Source organism: Brassica rapa, chromosome A06 (genome assembly GCF_000309985.2).
Source record: "Brassica rapa cultivar Chiifu-401-42 chromosome A06, CAAS_Brap_v3.01, whole genome shotgun sequence".
Taxonomy (NCBI): Eukaryota; Viridiplantae; Streptophyta; class Magnoliopsida; order Brassicales; family Brassicaceae; genus Brassica; species Brassica rapa.
The window spans coordinates 3,689,753-3,713,251 of record NC_024800.2 but is presented as its reverse complement, the minus strand read 5'-3'; the positions used below and the strand labels follow the sequence as shown (position 1 = coordinate 3,713,251).

Genomic DNA, 23,499 nt, shown 5'->3' with positions numbered 1-23,499 from the left:
CATTATATAAAGAACTGGGCCATTTATTATGAGTTGGCCCAAAGAAAAATAATTGGGTTTTTTGATTCGAAACTGGTTATGGACCGAGACCGGTTTAGTAGGACGAGACTCCGTTAGACAACTGGACGTTAACGGCCGTTAAGTCAAAAGGATCGAAGGTTGTGATTGAGTTTCGTTCTTCAACCCTTACTTTGCTGAAAAACCCTTAGACGATATCACTCATCTTCATCATCTTTCCCCAGCTGTGGCTCCATCTCTATCAAATCTCGCATTGCTAACGCGGCGTGCTCGATTCGCTATTCCTGGAATCTCATCGTTAAGGTACTCCTTGCGTTTCCTCAAGCTCATTCTCATTTCTGTAAACGTGATCTTTGTATGATTACGTTTGAGCAGACACTGTCACGCGATGGCATCTGAATCGAAAAGCTTCGTGAGGAGAGATCGTCTTCTCGAAATCGAGGTAGCTGTACGCAAATGGTGGGAAGATGAAGGCGTGTTCTTAGCTGAGTCTCGTAAGGATCCTCCGAAGACGGGAGAGAAGTTCTTCGCAACGTTCCCTTTCCCTTACATGAACGGTTATCTACATATCGGTCATGCCTTCTCACTCTCCAAGGTTGACTTTGCTTCTGCGTACCATAGACTGAGAGGTGCTAACGTGCTCCTTCCGTTTGGTTTCCATTGCACTGGTATGCCGATTAAGGCTTCTGCTGATAAGCTATCTCGCGAGATTCAGCAGTTTGGGAATCCTCCTGTGTTCATTGCTGAGGACAGCAATAAACAAGCTCGGGAAGTTGAGGAGGAGGAGAGTGATACGCCGGCTTTACCGTGGCAGTTCAAGGGGAAGAAGTCGAAGGTCGCTGCGAAAGCTGGTGGACAGGTGTATCAGTGGGAGATTATGCGTAGTTTTGGTCTTACTGATAGTGAGATAGCGAAGTTTCAAGATCCGTATGAGTGGTTGTACTATTTCCCTCCATTGGCTGTTGAAGATCTCAGAGCGTATGGGTTGGGATGCGACTGGAGGAGATCGTTCGTGACGACTGATGTTAATCCGTTCTTCGATGCCTTTGTGAGGTGGCAGATGAGGAAGTTGAAGTCTATGGGGAAGATTGTGAAAGACCGTAGGTACAAGATTTACTCGCCTTTGGATGGTCAGCCTTGTGCTGATCATGACCGTGCTACCGGTGAAGGTGTTCAGCCTCAGGAGTATACACTTATTAAGATGGAAGTGGTGCAGCCGTTTCCTTTGAAGCTGGGTCCTTTGGAAGGAAAGAAAGTGTTTTTGGCTGCGGCTACTTTGAGGCCTGAGACGATGTATGGACAGACAAACGCGTGGGTGTTGCCTGATGGGAAATATGGAGCTTATGAAATTAGTGAAACTGATGTTTTTATCCTAACGGAGAGAGCTACACTCAACCTTGCTTATCAGAACTTTTCAAAGATCCCTCAGAAGCCTTCATGCTTGGTTGAGTTGACCGGGTATGATCTGATTTGACTCGCTTTGAGGTCTCCTTTGGCTGTGAACGAGATCATCTATGCGCTGCCCATGTTAACCATTCTGACAAACAAAGGTACTGGCATTGTTACTAGCGTGCCTAGTGATGCTCCTGATGATTACATGGCTCTGCATGACTTGACTGCAAAGCCTGCTCTTCGAGCAAAGTATGGTGTGAAAGATGAGTGGGTGCCATCTGAGATTGTACCGATTATTAACATTCCGGAGTTTGGGGATAAGGCTGCGGAGAAGGTCTGCTTGGATTTGAAAATTAAAAGTCAGAACGATAAGGACAAGCTTGCAGAGGCTAAGAGGTTGACGTATCTAAAAGGTTTCACCGAAGGAACCATGCTTATTGGAGAGTTTGTTGGTAGAAAAGTCCAAGAGATCAAGCCCATTATCAAGACAAAGCTGATAGAGTCTGGCGAGGCAATTCTATATAGTGAACCCGAGAAGCCGGTTATGTCAAGATCGGGTGATGAATGTGTTGTGGCTCTTACGGATCAGTGGTACTTAACGTACGGCGAATCAGAATGGCGTCAAATGGCTGAGGAATGCTTATCAAAGATGAATCTTTACTCTGAAGAAACAAGGCATGGCTTTGAGCACACTTTGAGCTGGCTGAATCAGTGGGCTTGCTCACGGTCTTTTGGTCTTGGAACGCGTATTCCCTGGGATGAACAGTTTCTTGTTGAATCCTTATCTGATTCCACTCTTTATATGGCCTATTATACAGTTGCCCATATCTTTCACGATGGAGACATGTATAAAGGCAGCAAGTCTTTGATTAGCCCTCAACAGATGAATGATGACGTTTGGGAGTATCTCTTCTGCGATGGTCAGTACCCAAAATCATCTGACATTCCGGCTGATGTTTTAAGTAAGATGAAGCAGGAATTTGACTACTGGTACCCGCTAGATCTTCGAGTTTCAGGAAAGGATCTAATCCAGAATCATTTGACATTTTTCATCTACAACCACACTGCACTAATGGCGAGTCGTAATTGGCCTCGTGGTATCAGATGTAATGGTCACATTATGCTGAATTCTGAGAAAATGTCAAAATCAACTGGGAATTTCAGAACACTGAAGCAGGCTATTGAAGAATTCTCTGCCACTGCTACAAGGTTTTCTTTGGCTGATGCTGGTGATGGCGTTGACGATGCAAATTTTGTATTTGAAACTGCAAATGCTGCAATTTTGCGCCTGACAAAAGAGCTCACGTGGATGGAAGAGGTTCTGGCTGCTGAATCTTCCTTGAGAACGGGCCCGCCGTCTACATATGCTGATAAAGTGTTTGAAAATGACATGAATATTGCTATCAGACTGACGGAAAAAGCCTACAAAGATTGTTTGTTCAGGGAGGCACTTAAGAATGGGTTTTACGACTTGCAAGCTGCTCGAGATGAGTATAGGCTCTCTTGTGGCACTGGCGGCATGAACCATGACTTGATAATGACCTTTATGGATGTGCAAACACGCCTCATTGAACCAATCTGTCCTCAGTTTGCAGAATATGTCTGGAGAAAACTTTTGAAGAAGGAAGGCTGTGTGGTAACAGCAGGCTGGCCAGCATCAGATGAGCCAGATCTGGTTCTCAAGGGTGCTAACAAATATTTGCAAGATTCTATCGTTTTAATGAGAAAGCTTCTACAAAAACAGCTCTTAGGTTCCAAGAAGGCGGCTAAGAAAGGTGCTCAAGTAACAGCAGTGGCAGACTCGAATCTGAAAGGTCTTGTATATGTGAATGAGCAATTCGATGGGTGGAGAGCTCACTGCCTCCAGATTCTGCAGAGCAAATTCGACCGACAAACCTGTTGTTTTGCCCCTGACGCAGAGATACTTGCAGAACTAAGGGAGATATTGCAGAAGGATGGAGAAGCAGAAAACTTCAAGCAGATTCAGAAGCTTTGCATGCCTTTCCTTAAATTCAAGAAGGACGAAGCAATAGCTATTGGCAGTCAGGCTCTGAATTTGAAGCTACCTTTTGGAGAGATGGAAGTCCTTAAGAGTAACATGGACTTGATCAAGCGGCAAGTTGGTCTTGAAGAGGTTGAAATCTATTCAGCAAGTGACCCTGATGATGTTGCTAAAGCTGGTCCATATGCTTCACTCCTGACGCAGAATCCTCCATCTCCAGGCAGTCCAACCGCCATCTTTGTTAGCAGGTAAAAAGCTAGTTAAATGTGACAAATCTTCATCATATATGTTTCCTATTAGAACATGCATGATTCTATCTGTCTCGTCCAGTAGTTACTGTTCTAGCGCAATTGTCTACCTTCCTGCCTAAGAATTTCCTCCTGCATCACAGGTAATTCAAAAGAAAAGCGTGGAAAAGCTTTCAACTAGAAGGCTTGAGAGTTTGAAGGGGTTTTCGTACTTGTTTACGAGTCTATACATTTAGCTGTTTTGGCTACTCTGCCGTGTTTCTGGTTTTGTGTAGTAAGACTAAGACTCTGTTCTTTCTTATAAATAACACTTCCTTGTTTCATTGCACGTATTCATCCTACTGTTTTTTCATATCAACGTTCTAAATCTCTTTGTACTGCTGGTGGTTTGCAGAGCCGACACAAATGTAATAAGAGAGACTAGTTTCTTGCTTTAGGTTTATCATCTAGGCCCTTCAATACTGGTTGTAAACAAGTAGGAAGATAAAGAGTTCAGATATGGGGAAACAGAGTTACGTAGCATTTTCAACTATGGACAAAAGGGTCTGTCTGATTCTGATTCCGATCCATCTCTATGGCTAGGGATAATAAAATGCCCAAGTCTCCCTTCTTGTTTCTTCATGTACCCTTCAGACGAGAAAGACTTGGAGAACTTGTCTTCTACTTCACTATTTACATCGTGCACAAACACATCGGTCTCCCCTGCCTGTTTTCTGTTCCTTGCCATTATTCCCGCCGTGTAAATGGCCGTCATCCTCCCAGGAGAATCATCATAGTATCCAGTCAGTGCGTTGACCATTATTAGGTCCCAACTAGTCTCATAGATTTCATCATCCAGATCCTTGAGTGCTAGCCAGAGCCGGACCTGAGGACAGTCATACGAAACATTTGAATGGCCCCAATTTTGTGGGACTCCCATATTAAAAAATAAAGAATTTTATCTATTTATATTTATAAAATATAATTGATATACAAATATAAATAGTTTTTGGACAATTCTCTTAAATAAATTTTTTTAAAGTTTTGTCACAAAAATAGACCTTAAAAACTAAAATGACTAAAATAGCATTTTTTATTTTGAAAATTTTAACTTTTTTTTATCTTTAAACCCTAAACTCTAAACTCCACTCCTTAACTCTAAACCATAATGTCTTGATTAATTAACCCTAGGAATATAAGTGTATATTTACTTCTTTTGATAAAACATTTAAGTCTATGTTGGTAATTTTTATTTTTGAAGTATGTATTTGTGACAAAAACTTTTTTTGGTCTATTTTAGGAAATTTCTCTAGTTTTTTTGCTATCATTAAATTAGATATATAAAAAAATTAATAGTACAACCAAAATAGGAAAGTATTTTTTGTTATTAAAACTTACAATTTCCATGTTTCAATAAAGAGAATAAATCATGTAAACTTAATATTTGTTTTAAAATTATTTAAATGATTTTTCTGATGAGGACTCTACTAACATTAAAAAAAAATAAAAAAAAAATGAAACGAATGAAGAATAAATAAATTACACAAGTCTAGCTTTCAACACTACACAACACTTCACCAAAGATTATTTATTTTCTTCTCTTTGATTGTTTGATATCTCTCACCTACCGTTTGCAGCAAGAAACGCTTGTGTCTGTCTAGGTGTGGGCATTTTACCCGGACCCGAAGACCCGACCCGGAACCGATCCGAAAAAACCCGGTTCGGGTAGGAACCGACCCGATCAAATTACCCTATCAAATTACCCTATCGGGTCTTGTTGTAGAGGACCCGCGGGTCTTGGACCCGACCCGACCCGAACCCGAAACCCGATGGGTACCCGAATTAATAATGTAAATTAAATAAAATGCATTAAGGGGGAGTCGAAGACGGGTTATTTGTCTAGAGAATATGGAGGTCAACCACTAGGAGACAACGAATTGTTGTTGTATTTCGCAAAGTTTAGTATATATACACATTTTAATATAATAAAAACACAAATTTTGAATAAAATTTTGAATATTTTCGGATATATAAATATTTTCAGATATTTTTTTGTATTTTTAGGTCTTTTTTAGATCGAACCCGAACCGAATCCGACCCGAAACCGAACCGATAAATTCTAATTATCCGAATGGGTCTAACTATCTAAGACCCGACCCGACCCGGACCCGGCACAACCCGAACCGACCCGGAACCGAAAATTTGAAATTACCCTATCAGATCCTAAACTCTTAGACCCGAAAGACCCGGACCCGAAAGAATCCGACCCGAGTCCGACCCGACGACCCGAATGCCCAGGCCTATGTCTGTCCATGATCATCCCTATTACTCTTCTTGTCCACTCGAGCTTTTCGAACCGCTACCTGAATCTGTCTTTCATGTTCTTTCAACATCTCATCTAAGTTTCCTCCTGCAGAAACTAACGGCCCTGAGTAGTTCATTTTCTCTGTCTTTTCACCGTAGCCCTAAAATATGGCAAACAAAATGTGATTAGCCCACACAAAAAGCTTCACTGCAAAAGCAAAACACACAGTTGTTCTTCTTACCAGTATGGATTCTTTGTCCTTTGTACAATCTTTGGGTTTAACCAGCAAACGTTGGGACCAATCACCATCGTCTTGCCTTCCGTCGTTGTTATTATTCAACCTATCTTCAAGCCACCGTGGGTTTGCTATAGCGAAATGTGACGCATCTCTAGCAGCTACCGAGTTTGAGAACTTTGTCAACTGTGCCGCTCCGCGTTGAACAAAAGACCGTTGTCCCCTCAGCTCTTTCCTAGGAGTAGACCTACTCGAGCCCGAGGACACACCATTGCGTGCGTAACCGTTTTGTCCGGTTCCACTCTTCAGTGGTTCGATCAGGAAGCCAGCTGCGTCTTCATTAGGATTGAACTTTTCACTCATGCTTGTCTGGTTACTCTGCCCTTGACGTTTCTTTTAAGAACAAAAAAAATAAACCAAGAGTCAAGATTACATTACTATAAACATTTGTGTCAGTTATGCTATAACCATACGTACTTGTAGTGATGCTAGTAACTCAGCATTGGCATCTGGAGCCGGCACTGCTTTGGATTCTCTAGATACTTGTTTCGACTCGTTCTGCTTACTACTTGTGCCTTTCTTCCTGGTGGATAAGACGAAATTGGAATGTGTCAGTGTTCATTTACACTATGATACTGAGTAGAAACTGGCTCTTACCGTCTTGCTTCCTCCTCTCGAAGCTTCACATCAATTTCCTTTTTGGGTTTGTACTTTGGTAAACTTGATGGGTCGCTTGCATAAGGCTTTGTCGTAAAGAACTTGAAAAAAAAAATACAAAAGTGTGAGATAAGAAGGATCTAGACAACGTCATTGATGTTTCATAGCTTTTACCTCGCTTTGAAGGGCAAGAGCCGTGGTTCCACGTGCATCTGGTTCAACAGCTAAAAGAACTTCAACTAACGCCAAAGCTGAAGAAGGAAGACTCTTAAACGTCTCGGCTACACACCTCTTGTAAGGATTCTGAGGTTTAAAGACTGTGGCCTGCGAAAGTTTCGATCTCTTCCAATACTCTTCAGAAGGCGATCCACAGAGTTTGAAGATCTTGTGCAGTTGTTCCACCTCAGTTCTTCCAGGCATGATAGGCTTCCCATTAAAAAGCTCAGCTAAAATGCACCCCGTGCTCCACAGATCCACAGTAACGCCGTAGTCCATTGAACCGAGCAGGAGTTCAGGTGGACGGTACCACAGAGTCACAACACGGCTAGTGAGAGGCTGCTTCTGGTGTTGGTCTCCGTAAAAGTTAGCAAGACCAAAATCCGCAATTTTGAGATTGTTGTTACTGTCAAGAAGCAGATTAGAGCCCTTGATGTCACGATGCAATACACCTCGGCTGTGACAATGTTCTAGACCATGTAACAATTGTTTCATATAGCATTTAATCTGCACCAAAAGACAATACTTTTGATGAGAACATTAAGAAAAAACAATAATACTACTCATTCCGTTTCATTTTAATTGTTGTTTTAGCTTTGTTGTTTACTTTAATATACATTTTTCAATAACTATCAACCACTAATATTTAGCAAATTCAAATATTTTCAATAAATATTTTTTAAAAGTATACAACTTATCAACATTAACTACTAAAACTACTTTAAAATTCTATAAAATCTTATTTTCGGAAACGAATGAAGTAACTAATAACTAATTACCTGTGCCTCAGAGAACTTAACACCAGGGGTTGAAGCAAGCCCTGAGAGATCATGCTCCATGTACTCAAAGATAAGGTACATACTCCCTGACACCCTCGAAGTGATCAAACCCTCAAGCTTCATAACATTAGGATGGTCAAGCCTTCTAAGGATGATGATCTCTCTCGCCATGAACCTAACACTCTCCGGATCCATATTAGCAAACCTCACTTTCTTCAGCGCAACTATCTTGTTCGTCTCTAAGTCCCTAGCTTTGTACACACTGCTATACGTCCCTTGTCCAATCTAAAAAAGTAAACAAGAATGTCAAATCAAAAATGATAATTTCTTAAACAAAAAGGCCTCTCACCTTCTCCATCCTCTCGAAGGAATCAGCCTTGCGTGGAATCCAACCATTGATGGCTTCTCCAGCAACGGAAGCTAGCCATGAAGGCCAACCAGCCACAACCTGAGCTCCTCTTTCTCCATTAGGTTGCTGCAGCAATGCTCCTACTTTACTGGTGTCTGTGGTGAGCCGTCTCTGGAACACAGATCTGGAAGATTTTCTCACCTTCTTCTCAGCACCATCATCAGAGGGTATCAAGAGCTCCAATGTGGCTTCGTTGATGTTGCTGTTGATAAAGCTAGCTCTTTCCTCGGATCCTCCTCCTACATTGGCTTTGCTTGAAGGAACAGGCTTTTTCTTCTCCTTCACACTCTTCTTCACGGTATCGTTTGTTCGTGTTCCTTTGGAGACATTGCAGCCCATAGTTTTTCCACAGCTTCCTGATTAGGAATCAGGAAACTGTGTGGCTTGATTAGCCTCCTTATGCTTCTTCACTAATCCTCACACAACCACCAAAACAACTCAAAGATTCGAGCTTTTTGGATCAAATGTGGTTTTGGCCTTTTATACAAAGGTTCCTACTTTGAACCAAAACAGAGAGGAGGTTTTGTAGATCTAACAAAACTAGAGAATGTGAGATCAGCAACAGTCTGTTTTGGTCTTTTATACAAAGGTTCCTACTTTGGTCAGTAGAGAAGAAAGATGATCAAGAGAGAGAGAGAGAGATTTGGAATGTGAGTGAATGAGAATATTTAGTAACCGATGAAATGAGGTTTCTTTCTCTTCTTTTATCTAATTTGGGAAATTCAATGAGAAAAACAGATTTTAACCAAAAGCTTCAAAGAGAAATGAAGAAGCAGCTGGTTTTCTATCTGTCTCTAGAGGAAGGAGACTTGGTTACAAGAGTAACAGAAATACACACTAGACTCTTTTGAGTGCAGTGTTGAAACACAAAGTTAACGAGGAGAGTGTGTGTGTGTTGCTGAGACGCTACGTGAACGCCACGTAGCCCCCACCTCAACGAACCCCACAATGGCTGAGAGTCACATTGCTTCTATTTAAAATTCAATAATTAATCTAAGCTAATTGGTTGGGGGAAAAGATAACATTTTCATAATGGCAGTCACAAAATTATCAATAACCAAAGATCTGTCATTTAAAATAAGAGACAAAAGTTTCAAGTTGCTACAAAACACAAGACGGAAAGCTCCAAAACACTGGGAGGGAAGAAAGTAGAAAACTAATAGCCTCCCTTGAGATCGTTGACGACGTCGTAGGGGATAGGAGTGACGGTCTCCAAGGTCATACCCTCAACCATGAATCCTGGTTTGGGTCCTTTAGGTTGCCTCTTGGTGCTTATCGTCTCGCCTCTGGCTTTGGCTGCGGCCTTGAGCTCATCGTTCTTCTTAATCCTCAGCTTGAACTCCTCTGCGCACCTGGACTGCTGCACGTGCTCCACACGCACATGAAGCCTCTTCCTTATGATCCTGTTGCCAATCTGAAACACACCCACCAAACATATATGTCACTCACACATACAGAAAGTACAAAAGGCCGAGTATACATAATGTATATGGTTGGCTCCAGTGAGTCAAACAACAGTATTAACGCCTATTAAGACATGATTTGAAGCCAACATTCATATAAAGTCATGAATCGAAGTATTCAATCAACGAAACCCAAATAGAGAGAACTATTGATGCAAATGCAACACAATGCTCATAAAAATCAAAGCAGTCACTTTTTGAAATCTAAAACCAAGCTACAACACAGTAGATAACTAGTTCCCGCACAAACAACACAAAACATAATTAAAAATTAAACCTTTCAGACAAATCTCAAAACCTGAACCGAACCAAGTAACTGCACATTTCAACATAAAAGAAACAGATTTGAACAATCAACGTGAGCTGTTTCAGACCTGTTTGTTGACTTCAACACCAACGGCGCGCTTGGTGACGTTCCAGACACGACCGGTACGACCATGGTAGAACTTGTGAGGCATACCCTTGTGGATCGCACCGTTCACTTTCACATCGACGTAGTCGCCGACCTTGAAGGTTCTGAGGTAGGTAGACAATGGGATTGTACCCTTCTTCCTGAACCCCCTCGCGAACAGATCCCTCGTCCTCGCGCGAACTCCATGACCTGCCGGCATTTTTTTTTCTTCCCTGCAACAAGTGAAAACGCCGCGCCGCCGAACCAACGAAAGGAGGAAGACGCTTATATTATGTCTTCTGAGCTTAGGGTTTTTTTAATGGGCCTTTTATTTGAATTTGGGATTGCTTGTTTGTATAAGCTCATCACATATTTGGGCTTCACTGTAAATACTGATATGACCGAACTGATTTTATCTTATGGTGTTGATTGATAAATATAAATGTGTACTTTTTGTTGTAAAAACATTAGCATATTTGATGCCAAAAAAAAAAAAAAAAAAAAAAAAAAAAACATTAGCATATTTGCCAATATGATCGTTAATATTTCCAAGATAACAAAAAAAAATTTAGACTTGTTGAAATAACATATATTTAACACACATATACACAATAAATAAGTACAGTGAAACCTCTATAAATTAATAATGTTAGAATTACACCAAAACTATAATTTTTTATTAATTTATAGAGATATTAATTTATCGATCTACTAATTGAACCAAAAACTTAATTTGAGATTATAAATTATATTATTTTATAGAGATTTTTAGTGTATATTAATTTATAGAGTATTAATTTAAAGAGGTTATACTATATATGAATAATTTAAAAAAAATTGAAGAAATGAAAATCTGTTTATTGGCTTTTATCCCTGAAGTAACAGAAACTGCAAATTAAATCTTTATTATTACTTTGAACCCAACAAAAAGTTCTTAAAAAGGATGTGGATGAGTCAAAACTAGCTTATATAAGCTTCTTCTTCTGAAAGTATTGCTTCAAGTAAACTACTTGTATACCAGAGACAGCAATGCAAATACCCATCGACATTGTACTGAACCAAGCTACTCTCGAGTTCGTTTTCTCACTCACGGTTCTCATATCTGCTTCTCTGCAAAATTACCCATTTTGAGTTGATAACACAAAACTTTAGACTTTAGAAGTGAATATGCAGCTGAATATATTATATTTTTTACTTGTTTCTTATGTAAACTAAATTTTCATGGATGGCTTCCACTGCAGCTTCAAGTTTCCTTATCTCCAGCTCCACTCCCTACGTTAACAAACACCAAATCATATTTTAAATGTCTTTGAAAATGTAAAAAAAGTCTATGAAAGCTCACCTCGATCTTCTCTTTCTTAGCAATATTTTTCCAATCCTTAGCAGCGATTCCAGTTTTCCAGTCAACGCTGATGCTAACATTTTTGTTTCCGTGACTCTTTGTATCTGCCGTAAAGCACGCCATGTAGTTCCCTGATTCTTGCGTTGTAAATGCAAATTCCCCAACCGTCACGTTTTCCATTTGGTGCAGATTTTTGCCATATGGGGACGTCACCTACAACATTAAGACTCTCAAAACTCAGAGGCAGAAACATTTCAACAAAAAAAAAACTTGAAATAGTAATTATAGTAAGTCCTAGACAAACATTGCAAACTCAGACGCAGATTGTCATCAAAAGCACCAGTCTCATACTTTAGGATCTTCATGTTACGGCCAAAGAAGTATTCACTGGGATTTAGCTAAACACAATCATCGGTGAATTGTGACGCTCAAGCTCTAATGATACTTTTCCAACAAAAACTATGATCTCAAAATGCCAAGACAAAACCATATAAAGATCTCTCGTTACTATCACGTCGCTAACATTTGAAATGTCTTTGTGTTATTACTACGTGAATATGAGATGCCATAATTATCACCAACGAGTTGAAACTGCCTTCGGTAATTAACAAATAAATTAATTATGGCAATCAAAGAAGACATGCAACATCATGATCACAATAATCCAAATAAGGAAACTCGGATAGAGAATTAAACTCACCCTTTATTAATTCACCGTGTTTACTTTCGGACATTTTGAGTATGGATCAGTTGTAGCTCACGGATCAAGTAACAAAATGCAGATTCAAATCACTGAAGTTGATGATTCGGAACAGAGATGGAAGACAATTTACCTTGACAGATATAGTGGGTAATAAGGAGTCATCCTCAGAGATGATAATGTAATCAGCCAATACAACTACATTGCTCTGGATTTCTTCAGACACACATTTTGTTCCCGTGGTAGGCACGTCTAGCCAAACCGCCTCACCAACCGGAACCAGAATCAATAGAAGGAATGCCGTGAGGAGGCCGTGTTGTATCTTCTTAGCAGCCATCTTCAAAGAGCTTACAAACACTCCCATTGTATTCATCGATCCGTGTATTGTGGTCGTGTGCCGATCTTTGCTCTCAGTCGTTTTTCTGTTTGTTCATTTTAATTCTCTTTAATTTTTTTTCTTTGGAAGCATAATTTGTTTATTGGGCCTTATTGCATTAAGACATGGGGCATTTATGTTTAATTTAGATAATATCGAGTTGAGAGGCTTTTGTGATTACCAATCAAAAATTTGTAATAAAAAGACAATTTGGCATACTTAAACGATTACATGAAATTAAACCATGTTTAATAATTAAATGGCCAGGCTAGCGATAGTTCTGCATAAAGACAACTCATAATGTCATTATTGCTAGTTTACGTACGTATTTTTAATAATTGCTATTAATTACTCCTTTACGAAAGTGGTGCCCTAATTGCAATGTCGATTCAAATCTAGCACTAAATCTTATCAATTCCAAATTTATTAATCATTTTATTACACTTACATGTAAGCAACATGTTTATGGTAAGACAAGCACAACATATAAAAAACCTTTTTAGTTGTCTTGTTCAGTTAACCTCTTAATAAACTCTTCTTTGTTTGCACGTTAAACCTATGTTTGCTCAAATAGTAACGTGGTTCAAACTATTGTTTATTTGTGCAATATATAGATATTTCATTAATCATCTACAATTCAATAACAAAAATAAAATATTGTCTTCTCGTTGATTCAATAAAATGAACGTGGAAATTGATACTATTAAAAAAAAGCCCTGAAATGTAGTCACCTTCTCTGGAATTTTGTGTTTAAATCGCAAAGAAAGAAGATTCAACAAACAAAAAAAAAGATCAAAAAAGATAAAGGATTCAACAAACAAATCTGGCCCTTGAGATCGTACAACGATCGTAGCTATTCTCAAGGAGATAAAAAGGGGCAAAACAAGCAAGAGGATAAACTATTCTTGCTTTCTCTTTCGAAAGAGTGCCTCCAAAGAGAGAGCTACACAATGCAAAAACTATCAAGCAGTGGACGGCAGGTCTAAAAAAAATTTTTGGTCTTCTTCTTCATTCACATTATCAATCTATAGGAAAAAAAGCAAAACTCGAAGTATTATTCAGGTACATGCATTATACGTGTTGTTATGTGTTTGTTCATGTGCCAACGAAGTAGCTTGTTCCGTATACATTCCGCGTCAAAACTTAAATCCAAGGAAAAGGATAGGTCACAGAAGGGTAGATGGATAAATCAAGCAAGCTTCCATAAATATGCATAAATAGTAGTACTATACTCCAACAACAAGAAATTAAAATCATGTTGAAATTGTGGTGATTTCTGATCTAGGAAAAGCAGTTATGATGCATTGCTAAGTCAACAATGGTTATCACCTAACAACTTTTTTAGTTTTTTGTACTTTTTTCCTCCTTTTCTGATTTTCTAAATCCAATAAATAAAGTTAATGGCTCTTTAGTTTCTACATAATGTCCGAATCATGTGATCTTTATGGAGTTTATAAAAGAGCTTTAGATTCTTAATTGAGCGCGTTAAGTCACTTCTTAAACGAATCGAATCACACCTGTTTTTTTTAAATTCATATTCATGGCTTTTTATAATTCTTGATCTACGAGACTAATTTAATTACTTTGCTTGCTTTCACGTAGAGCTCAGATCTTCGAACCAGTTCGTGAAAAAAAAAATGTGGTCAATGGGTTTGATAAGACGTACGGCGATGTCCGCCGCGATCAGAGGGTCTTCACAGAGGACGTTGATGCTTGGTGTTGGTGGGTTAAGGAGCTTCACCGTCAAAACCTCGCCGGAGAAAGAGGAGGAAATGAAGAAGGACAAGGAGATCACTATGGCGGAGGCCAAAAAGTTAATGAGGCTGGTGAACGTTGAAGACATGAGGAAGAAGCTTGTCGGTATGTCTGAAAGAGACGTCGTCCCTTACAGTGCACTTGTAGAAGCTTCTCAGGGAATGGGTCTCGCTAGATCTCCCGACGAAGCTCACGTCTTTGCTCGCGTTCTTGACGATGCAGGAGTCGTCTTGATCTTCCGCGACAAAGTCTATCTTCATCCCGACAAGGTCCGAGAATATTAATGTCTCTTCAAAAAAATCTTTAATTTTCTCTTTCTTTTCAAAAAATATCGAATCTTTTTTTTTTGTTTCAGGTGGTGGATCTGATCAGACGAGCGATGCCTCTAGATGAAACTCCAGAGGAAGATCAAATCAAGGACGAGTTCAACAAGCTGAGGAACATGAAGGAAGAGATCGATGTGTTAGCTCACAGACAAGTGAGGAGGATTCTTTGGGGCGGTCTAGCTACTGCGATAGTTCAGATTGGTCTCTTCGTTAGACTAACTTTCTGGGAGTTCTCGTGGGATGTGATGGAACCAATCACGTTCTTTGCGACAGCGACTAGTATCATCGTGGGATACGCTTACTTTTTGATAACTTCGAGGGATCCGACTTATCAGGATTTTATGAAGAGACTGTTCCTCTCGAGGCAGAGGAAGCTGTTGAAAAGTCAACATTTTGATGTGGAGAGGTTTAAGGAGTTGGGGAGGATGTGCAAAACGACGACGTCCTCGTCTTGTCACGCGGCTGCGACTATAAGGAACCGCGTTGGGTTAGAACTCGATCTGGAGGATTCGTTGCAGAGTCGCAAAGACTGATTTAAACAAACAAACAAATAAAAATTACACTTTTTTTTCTTTTTCTTTGACAAAGGTTGGTTTCGAACATCTTTGTGTGTGTATGTTCCAAATCATACATAAGTAACCAATGACCATTTTTATTACTGTGAATGATTGGTTTAACAAATTTTAACAGTTACTGTTTGGGCCAAAGGGCCTTCATTGTGTCTTGGGCCGGACATGCAACATAATACCCAAAAAGACCCGAACACATTTTTCTTGGGCTGGATATGTTCAACATAGTAACTAAAAGTTACTGTTTTTAGTTTGCTGCCCAAATTATTTCACATGTTACGGGGATCTGTAAAGTAAAAAAAAAACTATATCTATTTTTTGGTAAGAGAAATTATACGTTAATTGAGTAAAAAGTTCAAAACACTATTAAAATGTAGCACGATCACTTAACAAATATCTGACCCAACTTAAAAGTGTTGTTTCAAACCTAAGAACCTCCTAACATTTTATATTCTAAAAATACAAATAAACAGATGCTATAACAACGACTTAAACTTCATTACTTTTAATTTAAACTATGTGTTTTACCAGCATATACGGACGTAAACTTGAATATTTATTAGTTTATGTTTTATTAATCTAAAACCAACATATAAGTTATTATTTATGGTTTTAAATAATTAAATCAAACATCAAAATATTTATATATGTTAAATATTTTTTTAATCAAAATATATACAGTGTTAATTTTTTTTAAACATTCATATCTTAGAAATAGTTTATAAAATATCTTTATATAATTTTTTGCTTGACTAATATTTACTTATCAATTGTTTTTTTTATCTTAACTTTTAACTTTTATAATCTATACTATTAATTATAAAGTGATTTAGCTTATTTGTCATGACTTTCATGATTTTAGGTAATCTATACTATTAAAAGGGAAGCAATCTTGAAAAATCTACTTAAACAAGGTTACTGCACCTATTCATTAAGGTTAAATTTGTCTTAAAAAATTTTAGTCTAACTATACCCATATATAAAACAGCTTGGGCTATTAGATAGTTGTATACTAATTATTAACCTAATAATCAAGTTCTCTCTCGGGTCGTAGTACAAAAATAACCAAAACGTATATGTGCCTTTGTAATTATATTTTAAACATTTGTTCCAACCTCCAAAACGTATTCTAAAATTTTATTTTATTGTTTTATATTAGCACGTATTGTTGGATTTCGTTTAGTAATTTATGTAACAGTTTATGTGAAAGATATAAAAAATAGAAAAAGCCAAAAGAATATTCCCACAAACTAGCAACCTCTTAAAATATACGAGAATAATATATTAAACAAAATCGACCATATTTTTATCCCATCATCTTCGATTACCAAATCTAATGAAACTTAAAGAATCTACTTTATTAAAAGAAAATGAGTTTAAATAAATCTATATATGAAGGTTGACCCTTTTCTAAGAGCTAATAATTTTATGGTCCTACTTAAATTTTGCCTAACAATATATTATCATAGTTAATTTATTATATATTAATATATTAGCTATCAAAAATATATATAGAGAAACTAAAGTTAAGTATTTCTTAAATATTTTTATAAAACATATCAGGGTTTAAAAATTCATAAATATTTTTTCTAAAGTGAATAATAAAATTAAATTTCAAATCTGACATTTTACCAAAAGTAAAACATCATTAATAAATTGACGACATCAAAACCGAAAAACCTAATTTCTTAATTAAAAATTATACAAAATAGATTTTAAAAACAAAAATAAAAAACTAAAAAAATTGTCCATTGGTTTTGGTTCAACCAGTGGTTCAACCGGTACCGGCTTCCGGGCTTTAACGGGTTTTAGCGGGTTTTTAAATTTTGGTTTCTTCACAAAACCCGAATCGGATTTATCTTGGGTTATCGGGTTAACTGGTTTAACCGCGGGTCCAGATCGGGTTTCTAAACACTGCATATAACTAATAAATGGTTAAAAATTGTTTTAATTTTAGCGGATTTAGAACAAAAAACTACCCGCGCTTCTTAAGCGCGGGTCAAAATCTAGTTTTACTTGTTTGTCAAGTTTTAATTAGGTATAAACTGAGTCATTACTTTATTAATAATTTTAGTTGAGTCTATAATTTATTAATTTAAATAATATAACTATAAAATATGTAATTAGATATATAATTATTTTGATTTTGCTTATTTGTCATGTTTTTTTATGATTTTAGTCAATTTGCTTATTTGTCATGCTTTTATTATGTTTTAGCTTAGTCATTGATTTATTAATAATTTTTAGTTGAATCAGTAATTTATTAATTAAAAAAATATATATAATTAATTTTATATATAATTAAAACGAATTTTGATTTAATAATATTTAAATCTATATGTTATATTAAAATTCTTATTTTCTTATTTGTCATATTTATTAGGTTTTAAGTTTTTATATAGGTCATTGATTTATTATTAGTTTTTAACAGAGTATTTATTAATTTTTACAAAACCCGTAATGAATTTTATATATAATAAAACACGAATTTTATTTTAATAATATTAAATATATATATTATATTAAATAATTAATTATAAACTCAATAATAAAATAGTGAAAATATATTTAAAAGTTAAGAGAATTCTTATATATATTGTGCTGCTATCTGAAACAATATTTTTTATTATAAAGTTAAAAATTTAAGATATAAAACAATTTATAATTAAATATTAGTCAAACAAAAATATTTATATAAAGATATTTTCTAAACTATTTCTAATATATCTTATATATTAAAACAGAAGTCACAACCTTGATTCATGTGTGATATTTAAAAAAATAGACTATCAACTAGAATTGGTCACATTACATTTTTCAATCATTAATAATCTTGGTATTAAATAAGAAACGTTACTAATATAATCTGCTTTATCTCACGGTTATGTTTTAAGAAAATTACTATTCCTTTTGGTTTAACGCCTATTTGAATGATTTAACATATATTACTCTTTCTTTTTTCTTGGACGACACATATATAACTTTTATCATTACCCATATCAATGATAAAATAAAATCATTCTACGAAAACATATGAAAAAAATCAAGATTACTTTTGTTTTTCAGTATGAATATTTTTGTTTTTTCAGACAAAGACTATATAACTCTTTAACTCGTATTTGGACCGGGTTTATGATTGTAAGCGACATAAAAAAAGATTATATGATTGTAAGCTTTGATCTTTTCAAATGGTTTCCTATATTTTTTGAAACATAATCAACTATAAGTGAAGGAGGCATGAGGAGGTATGTAATTTAAATAAATACCTTAACGTATATTACTAAATGCTATGATTGTTTTTTGAAAAGTTCTAAAACGTCAGAGGTGTTTTTATTTTCCAGAAACTCCAACCGATATTCACTTCTGGAGGAGAGGAGAATTGGTTATTATGGTACCTCAATTTCGCCAAGCTGTTTTTTTTTTTTTTTTGCTTACTTATGGATTGGAGTTATTTTATAAATTCCTAAGTTTTTCTACCTATTTAGTTTACCGAAGAAACAAAAGGGACGATGAAAATCATCGACAATACACCCAATACAAGTTACAATATATGTTAGGCTTACATCAATATTTTTTTCCCAGACAAAAATTAGCTACCTGATAATTTTGGGTTTACCAAAAATTTTTATTGAGCTATCATAATTAGATTTAAACAATAGATGATCTATTGGATTTATAGATTGTATAGATTAAATAGATATAATTTAATGTTATAATAGTTTACCTTCGTATTTGTCGATGTTAACTTTTAAAATTATAAAGATTTTTTTTAAATGACAAAAATCATCATTATCTAACAATAATTAATTTATACTACCTTAAACTAATGAAAACAAATTTAAAACTATATAGTTTATTTTAAAAATTAACAAAAACTAAATGTTTAATTATTTACTCGATAATATAAATCTATGAAGCTAAAAGTTTAATTTCTTAAAAAGTTCCTAAATTTGTGAAATGTTACAATATATTTGAAGATGACAATAAAACAATAATTTACCAATCTTTATATATATAGTTACGATTTTAATAATGAAATAATAATCTAAAAATATATATAGAAGAAGATACAAATACATGTGAAAGTTTTAAACAATCTATTCAATAAAAAATATACAGTAAAATTATTATGTTTTACAAATTGATAGATAACTTCAGATATATTACAATGTATACCATTTAGAATTGAAAACAAAATATTTATAAAAAAATTAATAAAAAATAAATCTGCGCTATTGCGCGGGTTGAGATCTAGTGAATGTTTTAAAACTTTTAACACAATAATAAGTACATAGTTTGATGAACATTAAGCTTGGGGTTTAATTTACAAAAAGATACAAATCCACCACCGACTTTGCCCTAGCTTATAAGGGAGCGTCATCTATTATCCGTCGTTCGGCTTCGTGATTGAAATAAGAGAGTAATTTTTTTCTTTCTTCAGTGGAGGAGAAGAGAATCATGGCTTGTCGTGAAGCGTTACCCGTTGGACGGGAAAGCTCCGAATTTCTAACGTGCGCTTGTTGCTTCTCGCGAGTGGTAAATTCCTGTCTCAATCTTTGAATTTCATGCTGCTTTATTGATGTTCTGGTTGGAGACTTTGGTAAATCTTATTATGAGTTTAGGGTTTCATCAAATTCGTGTATAGCGGTTACTGTAATGGGTGGAAGTCATTATTATAGCGGCTTGTACCTGGCGTGTCTTCGAAAACGAAAAGGAGCGTGCCTGGCGTTTCTGCTACTGGGCAAGTAATACCAAGTTTCCATTGGTTACAACTGGAGAAAGGGAGCATATCTGCAACGATGATTTTTTGACAAGAAAATGGGAGCCTGATTGGCGTGCCTGCAACTTGACAAGTGGTGCCGACTTTCCATTCCCCAGCCACAACATAAATACTGGGTAATCTATCTTCTTCTTTATTGCTTGCATATATATATATATATATGAATTTTGATCATTTATTATCTTGTGCTGAACTTATGCTATGTTAGTCTTTTCTTGTTATTCATGTTTCCCTTAATGCGTTAGTATTTTTTTTGTTGCATCCGGAATCACTCAGATTGAGTTTCTGATTCTTTTTTACACAGCACTTTAGAGGATCAGCATTTGTCAGCAGAAGATGGTTTAGGCACTTGGGAACCGCCAGAGGATCAGCATTCAAATGTAACAATCATCTGCCAGTACTGCCGAGCGGTAATTGTTATTTATCTCTCTCTTTTTTTCTTTTCCTTTTTGTGTGTGTGTGTTTCAATGGCTCATGAAGAAATCCAGATCCGTCTTAGTTTTCTAGTGATATTGGTTTATATGCAGACCGCAGCTGCCCTTGAGAAGGAATCTGATACCACACAGATGAGTCTCAGACTTTCAATGCTCAAACATTATCAGTGTCCATTCTTGCATGTGAATCAGAACACCAGCTCTCATCCTTATGTGTAAGCTATTCTGATCTGTATTGCTTTTAGTTGCTTTTTTTTTTCAAATGCCATTGTGTTCTGCTATTGTTCAGCTCATACACCACTGGCCGATATGAATTGTGATCTTGATTTTTTTGGGTTGATCTCATGCTATGTTTCCCTCTCACGCTGTCTTTGTCTTTTCTAGTTTTTGATTCTCATCTTCTTTGTTTTACACATTCACAGCACTCAAGATTCAGCCCAAGTCAGTGAGAACAACGAACCCTCTTCTTCTTCCTACCATCAGTGATTTAATGGTATTTATTATATTATTATTTAAGAAGTGATTTTGCTGATAAGTCATATTCTAAATGATTTTAGCTAATTTGATTATTTGTTATGTTATAAATAATTTTTATTAATGATTTTGCTTATTTGTTACTTTTAATGAATAGTGATATATAATTAACAACAAATTTTATATTTGATATTAACAACATAATAATATTGTATCAACTAACCACGTTAAAAAAGTCTAGCCGTTCATGAATGTTGCCAGGTTATATAACCAATTAATATCTTTGCTCACACGAGTTTAAAACTTCTCCATCGTCTAAATTTTTTTTATTTCTTGGTTATATGTAGGTTTTTTATTTTCCAACTTGCTTTTTCCTTCTTTGTTTATTAATATTTTGTGCAGATCCAAAAGTTCAGAATCAAATGATTAGGAAAGAACACAATTTAGAATGATTATTTATGTTTCATAAGCCATAGCACCAAAACAAGTCTTTATTTCTGTTCGTTTGGTACTTGAAGGACTCCTAAATCTACTGTGGTTGTTTGTAGTATTTGATATGAACCTTAATTTGTGATTTTATCATTTTCTATCTATTGCAGCCATAGTCGTATATGTCACTTTAATCTTGATCCTGGAGCATTGACAGAAAGCTTCCTTTGAGTAAAATAGCTTCTGTCTTGGCAAACGACACATGAGAATTTCATGTTTCATTGCACAGTCTTCCCTCACCAGCTACCTTGTTAAGCTAACAGTGGACGCCATTGACTCCTCTGGAACAAAAGTTGTTCAATCAGTAGCTGAAGAAACTGAAACTCCTATGAGTTGTTATGATGTACCAGAAACACTATTGATGAATGATCCCTCACTGCTGTGTTGAATGTGACACAAGCAGTGGTTCATCTTCATCAAGTGTTCATGATGCATTCATTCCAGAAGAAAACACTTTCTGAGTTTGGTGGCAGGCTGGCAGCAATATATGTTTCTTTTGCGGTTGGAAGCCATGACACAGTAATGGTGTTCTTTATACCAATGCAGTTCAAACTAGAAAAAGATATTGTGGTTGGAAGAAGAGAAATGAGTTTTTTTCAATCCTACAAAGAATCGTTAAGATTCAGATTTGAATAATAATTTCCTTAAAGCAAACTGAAGGTGTTAAAATTAGTTTTATTTTTCTTCTGTTTCATGGCTGCATTTTACTGATTATCTTTTTAGATTCATGTAAGATGACATCAAGTCTGCAAACAATACTAACCTACTTTTTGGCATGGTGCTGACAAAAAAAAATAAAGTCCATTATTTGGTTGGTAATATTACTCAAGAAAATTACCTTGTGGCGAAGGCGTAAAAGTAGTGACCTACTCGCTTTCAAAGGTACAATCACCAAAACATCGAAACATTACTTATCCTTGATAGAAACATATAGTTGAAACTTGTGAGTTTCACTTTGTGAATAACATGCTTCTTTTAGCTCAACTATGAACAATAACAACAACAATACATAAGAAACTGCGAATTACAACGAGGAAGATCATCTAATCAAAACTGATACTCTTTTGGATGAAGACACTTTCATGTCTCTTGCATTTGAATGATGACCCATTGCATTGGTGAAAATCGTACATGGAAAAGTTCAATGGTACAATCGTCACATCAGAATGCAATTAACATTGATGTTATGATGAGGATGAGGTGTTGAGTTTGATGAGGATGCGAAGATTTGATTGGAAGAAGACTTATGAATTTGAGGAGGTACGATCTCTACAGAGATGTGTGATCGCTTCACTGAGTTGGATTTGGAAGATACAATTGGGTCTCTTATTAAATTCATAACCTCCATGGTTATGAGTTTGTCAAAAAAGAAAGTAGGAGATTTTCGATCGGATTCAATTGGTTACTATTAGATTAATTTGTGGACAAAATCTACAGATTTGGAGGGGGGAAATAGAAGTAACGGAGGATTCTATGTTTGACCTTGGAACGTCCAGGATGATCATCATCTCCACTAAAGGGGCCTTTACTCCCTATGTGTCCTTTGTAACACTGAGGCCTCTGGAAAACGTCGGATTGTGTAATAAAACACAAGCTCATGGTCTATACTCATGGAAGTTCCTTCGGGTTAAGAAATTTTTTACTTGTCTCAGTCTATTTTTTATAATTCTATTATATTATTTTATAATCAATTATCTAATGTAACATATAACATATAAATTTATACTATTAAAATAAAATTCATTTTTAATTATATATAAAATTCAGTAAATATATTGTTTAAAATTCATTTTTAATATAACATAGAAATTTAATATTATTAACATTCGTCTTTAATTATATACAAGATTCATTAAGGATAATTTTAAATTAATATATTAATGACTCAACTAATAACAAATAATAAATCAATGATTTAACTAAAACCTAATAAAAACATTACAAGTAAGCAAAATTACCTAAAATCATGGAGAACATGACAAATAAGAAAAATCACTTCATAAATAATAGTATAGATAGATAAACATGAATTAACTTAGCAAAAAAACATTAAAACACACAAAATCCAAATAACAACAAAATAAATAAAAATTAAATAAAAAATAAAGTTTGATGATAATTTTGAAGAATTGTCTTTTAAAAAAACGAATTGAGATAATG

General features: G+C 35.6%; 6 protein-coding genes and 1 long non-coding RNA gene across 11 annotated transcripts; 3 read left to right on the top strand and 4 right to left on the bottom strand.

Annotated features, from left to right (window-relative positions):
• The first annotated feature begins 146 nt into the window (after positions 1–146).
• LOC103871736 (leucine--tRNA ligase, cytoplasmic) lies at positions 147–4,092 on the top strand. Its single transcript, XM_009150014.3, has 3 exons — positions 147–321; positions 394–3,660; positions 3,804–4,092. The coding sequence occupies exons 2-3, from the start codon at positions 1,544–1,546 to the stop codon at positions 3,805–3,807; spliced, it is 2,121 nt and encodes a 706-aa protein (XP_009148262.2). The 5' UTR covers positions 147–321; positions 394–1,543; the 3' UTR covers positions 3,808–4,092.
• Positions 4,093–4,189: 97 nt separating this feature from the next.
• Positions 4,190–4,579, bottom strand: LOC103872180 (glucuronoxylan 4-O-methyltransferase 1). Its single transcript, XM_009150522.1, has one exon. The coding sequence runs from the start codon at positions 4,577–4,579 to the stop codon at positions 4,190–4,192; it is 390 nt and encodes a 129-aa protein (XP_009148770.1).
• Positions 4,580–5,154: 575 nt separating this feature from the next.
• LOC103871735 (probable serine/threonine-protein kinase At1g09600) lies at positions 5,155–9,053 on the bottom strand. Its single transcript, XM_033274004.1, has 7 exons — positions 8,181–9,053; positions 7,832–8,116; positions 7,011–7,559; positions 6,837–6,937; positions 6,657–6,762; positions 6,186–6,572; positions 5,155–6,104 (listed from the first exon to the last, which is right to left on the bottom strand). Exons 1-7 carry the CDS (start codon positions 8,577–8,579, stop codon positions 5,940–5,942), a joined length of 1,992 nt encoding a protein of 663 aa, XP_033129895.1. The 5' UTR covers positions 8,580–9,053; the 3' UTR covers positions 5,155–5,939.
• Positions 9,054–9,246: 193 nt separating this feature from the next.
• Positions 9,247–10,369, bottom strand: LOC103871734 (60S ribosomal protein L21-1). The gene is made up of 2 exons (XM_009150012.3): positions 10,078–10,369; positions 9,247–9,654 (listed from the first exon to the last, which is right to left on the bottom strand). The coding sequence occupies exons 1-2, from the start codon at positions 10,312–10,314 to the stop codon at positions 9,397–9,399; spliced, it is 495 nt and encodes a 164-aa protein (XP_009148260.1). The 5' UTR covers positions 10,315–10,369; the 3' UTR covers positions 9,247–9,396.
• Positions 10,370–10,935: 566 nt separating this feature from the next.
• LOC103871733 (transmembrane emp24 domain-containing protein p24delta3) lies at positions 10,936–13,290 on the bottom strand. The gene is made up of 4 exons (XM_009150011.3): positions 12,270–13,290; positions 11,437–11,649; positions 11,290–11,366; positions 10,936–11,204 (listed from the first exon to the last, which is right to left on the bottom strand). Exons 1-4 carry the CDS (start codon positions 12,507–12,509, stop codon positions 11,060–11,062), a joined length of 675 nt encoding a protein of 224 aa, XP_009148259.1. The 5' UTR covers positions 12,510–13,290; the 3' UTR covers positions 10,936–11,059.
• Positions 13,291–13,472: 182 nt separating this feature from the next.
• On the top strand, positions 13,473–15,412 carry LOC103871731 (calcium uniporter protein 6, mitochondrial). 5 transcript variants are annotated; one of them, XM_033274005.1, is made up of 3 exons: positions 13,473–13,574; positions 14,115–14,536; positions 14,623–15,372. In XM_033274005.1, the coding sequence occupies exons 2-3, from the start codon at positions 14,150–14,152 to the stop codon at positions 15,124–15,126; spliced, it is 891 nt and encodes a 296-aa protein (XP_033129896.1). In that variant the 5' UTR covers positions 13,473–13,574; positions 14,115–14,149; the 3' UTR covers positions 15,127–15,372. The 5 variants fall into 5 exon arrangements, with proteins under 5 accessions (XP_033129896.1, XP_009148256.1, XP_033129897.1 ...); XM_009150008.3 differs by lacking the exon at positions 13,473–13,574 and adding an exon at positions 13,726–13,833; XM_033274006.1 differs by lacking the exon at positions 13,473–13,574 and adding an exon at positions 13,739–13,833 and having other exon boundaries at positions 14,122–14,536.
• Positions 15,413–19,117: 3,705 nt separating this feature from the next.
• Positions 19,118–22,019, top strand: LOC103871730. The gene is made up of 5 exons (XR_633565.3): positions 19,118–20,058; positions 20,247–20,352; positions 20,470–20,591; positions 20,799–20,869; positions 21,450–22,019. It is a non-coding gene; the product is annotated as an uncharacterized LOC103871730 (long non-coding RNA).
• The last annotated feature ends 1,480 nt before the right edge of the window (positions 22,020–23,499 follow it).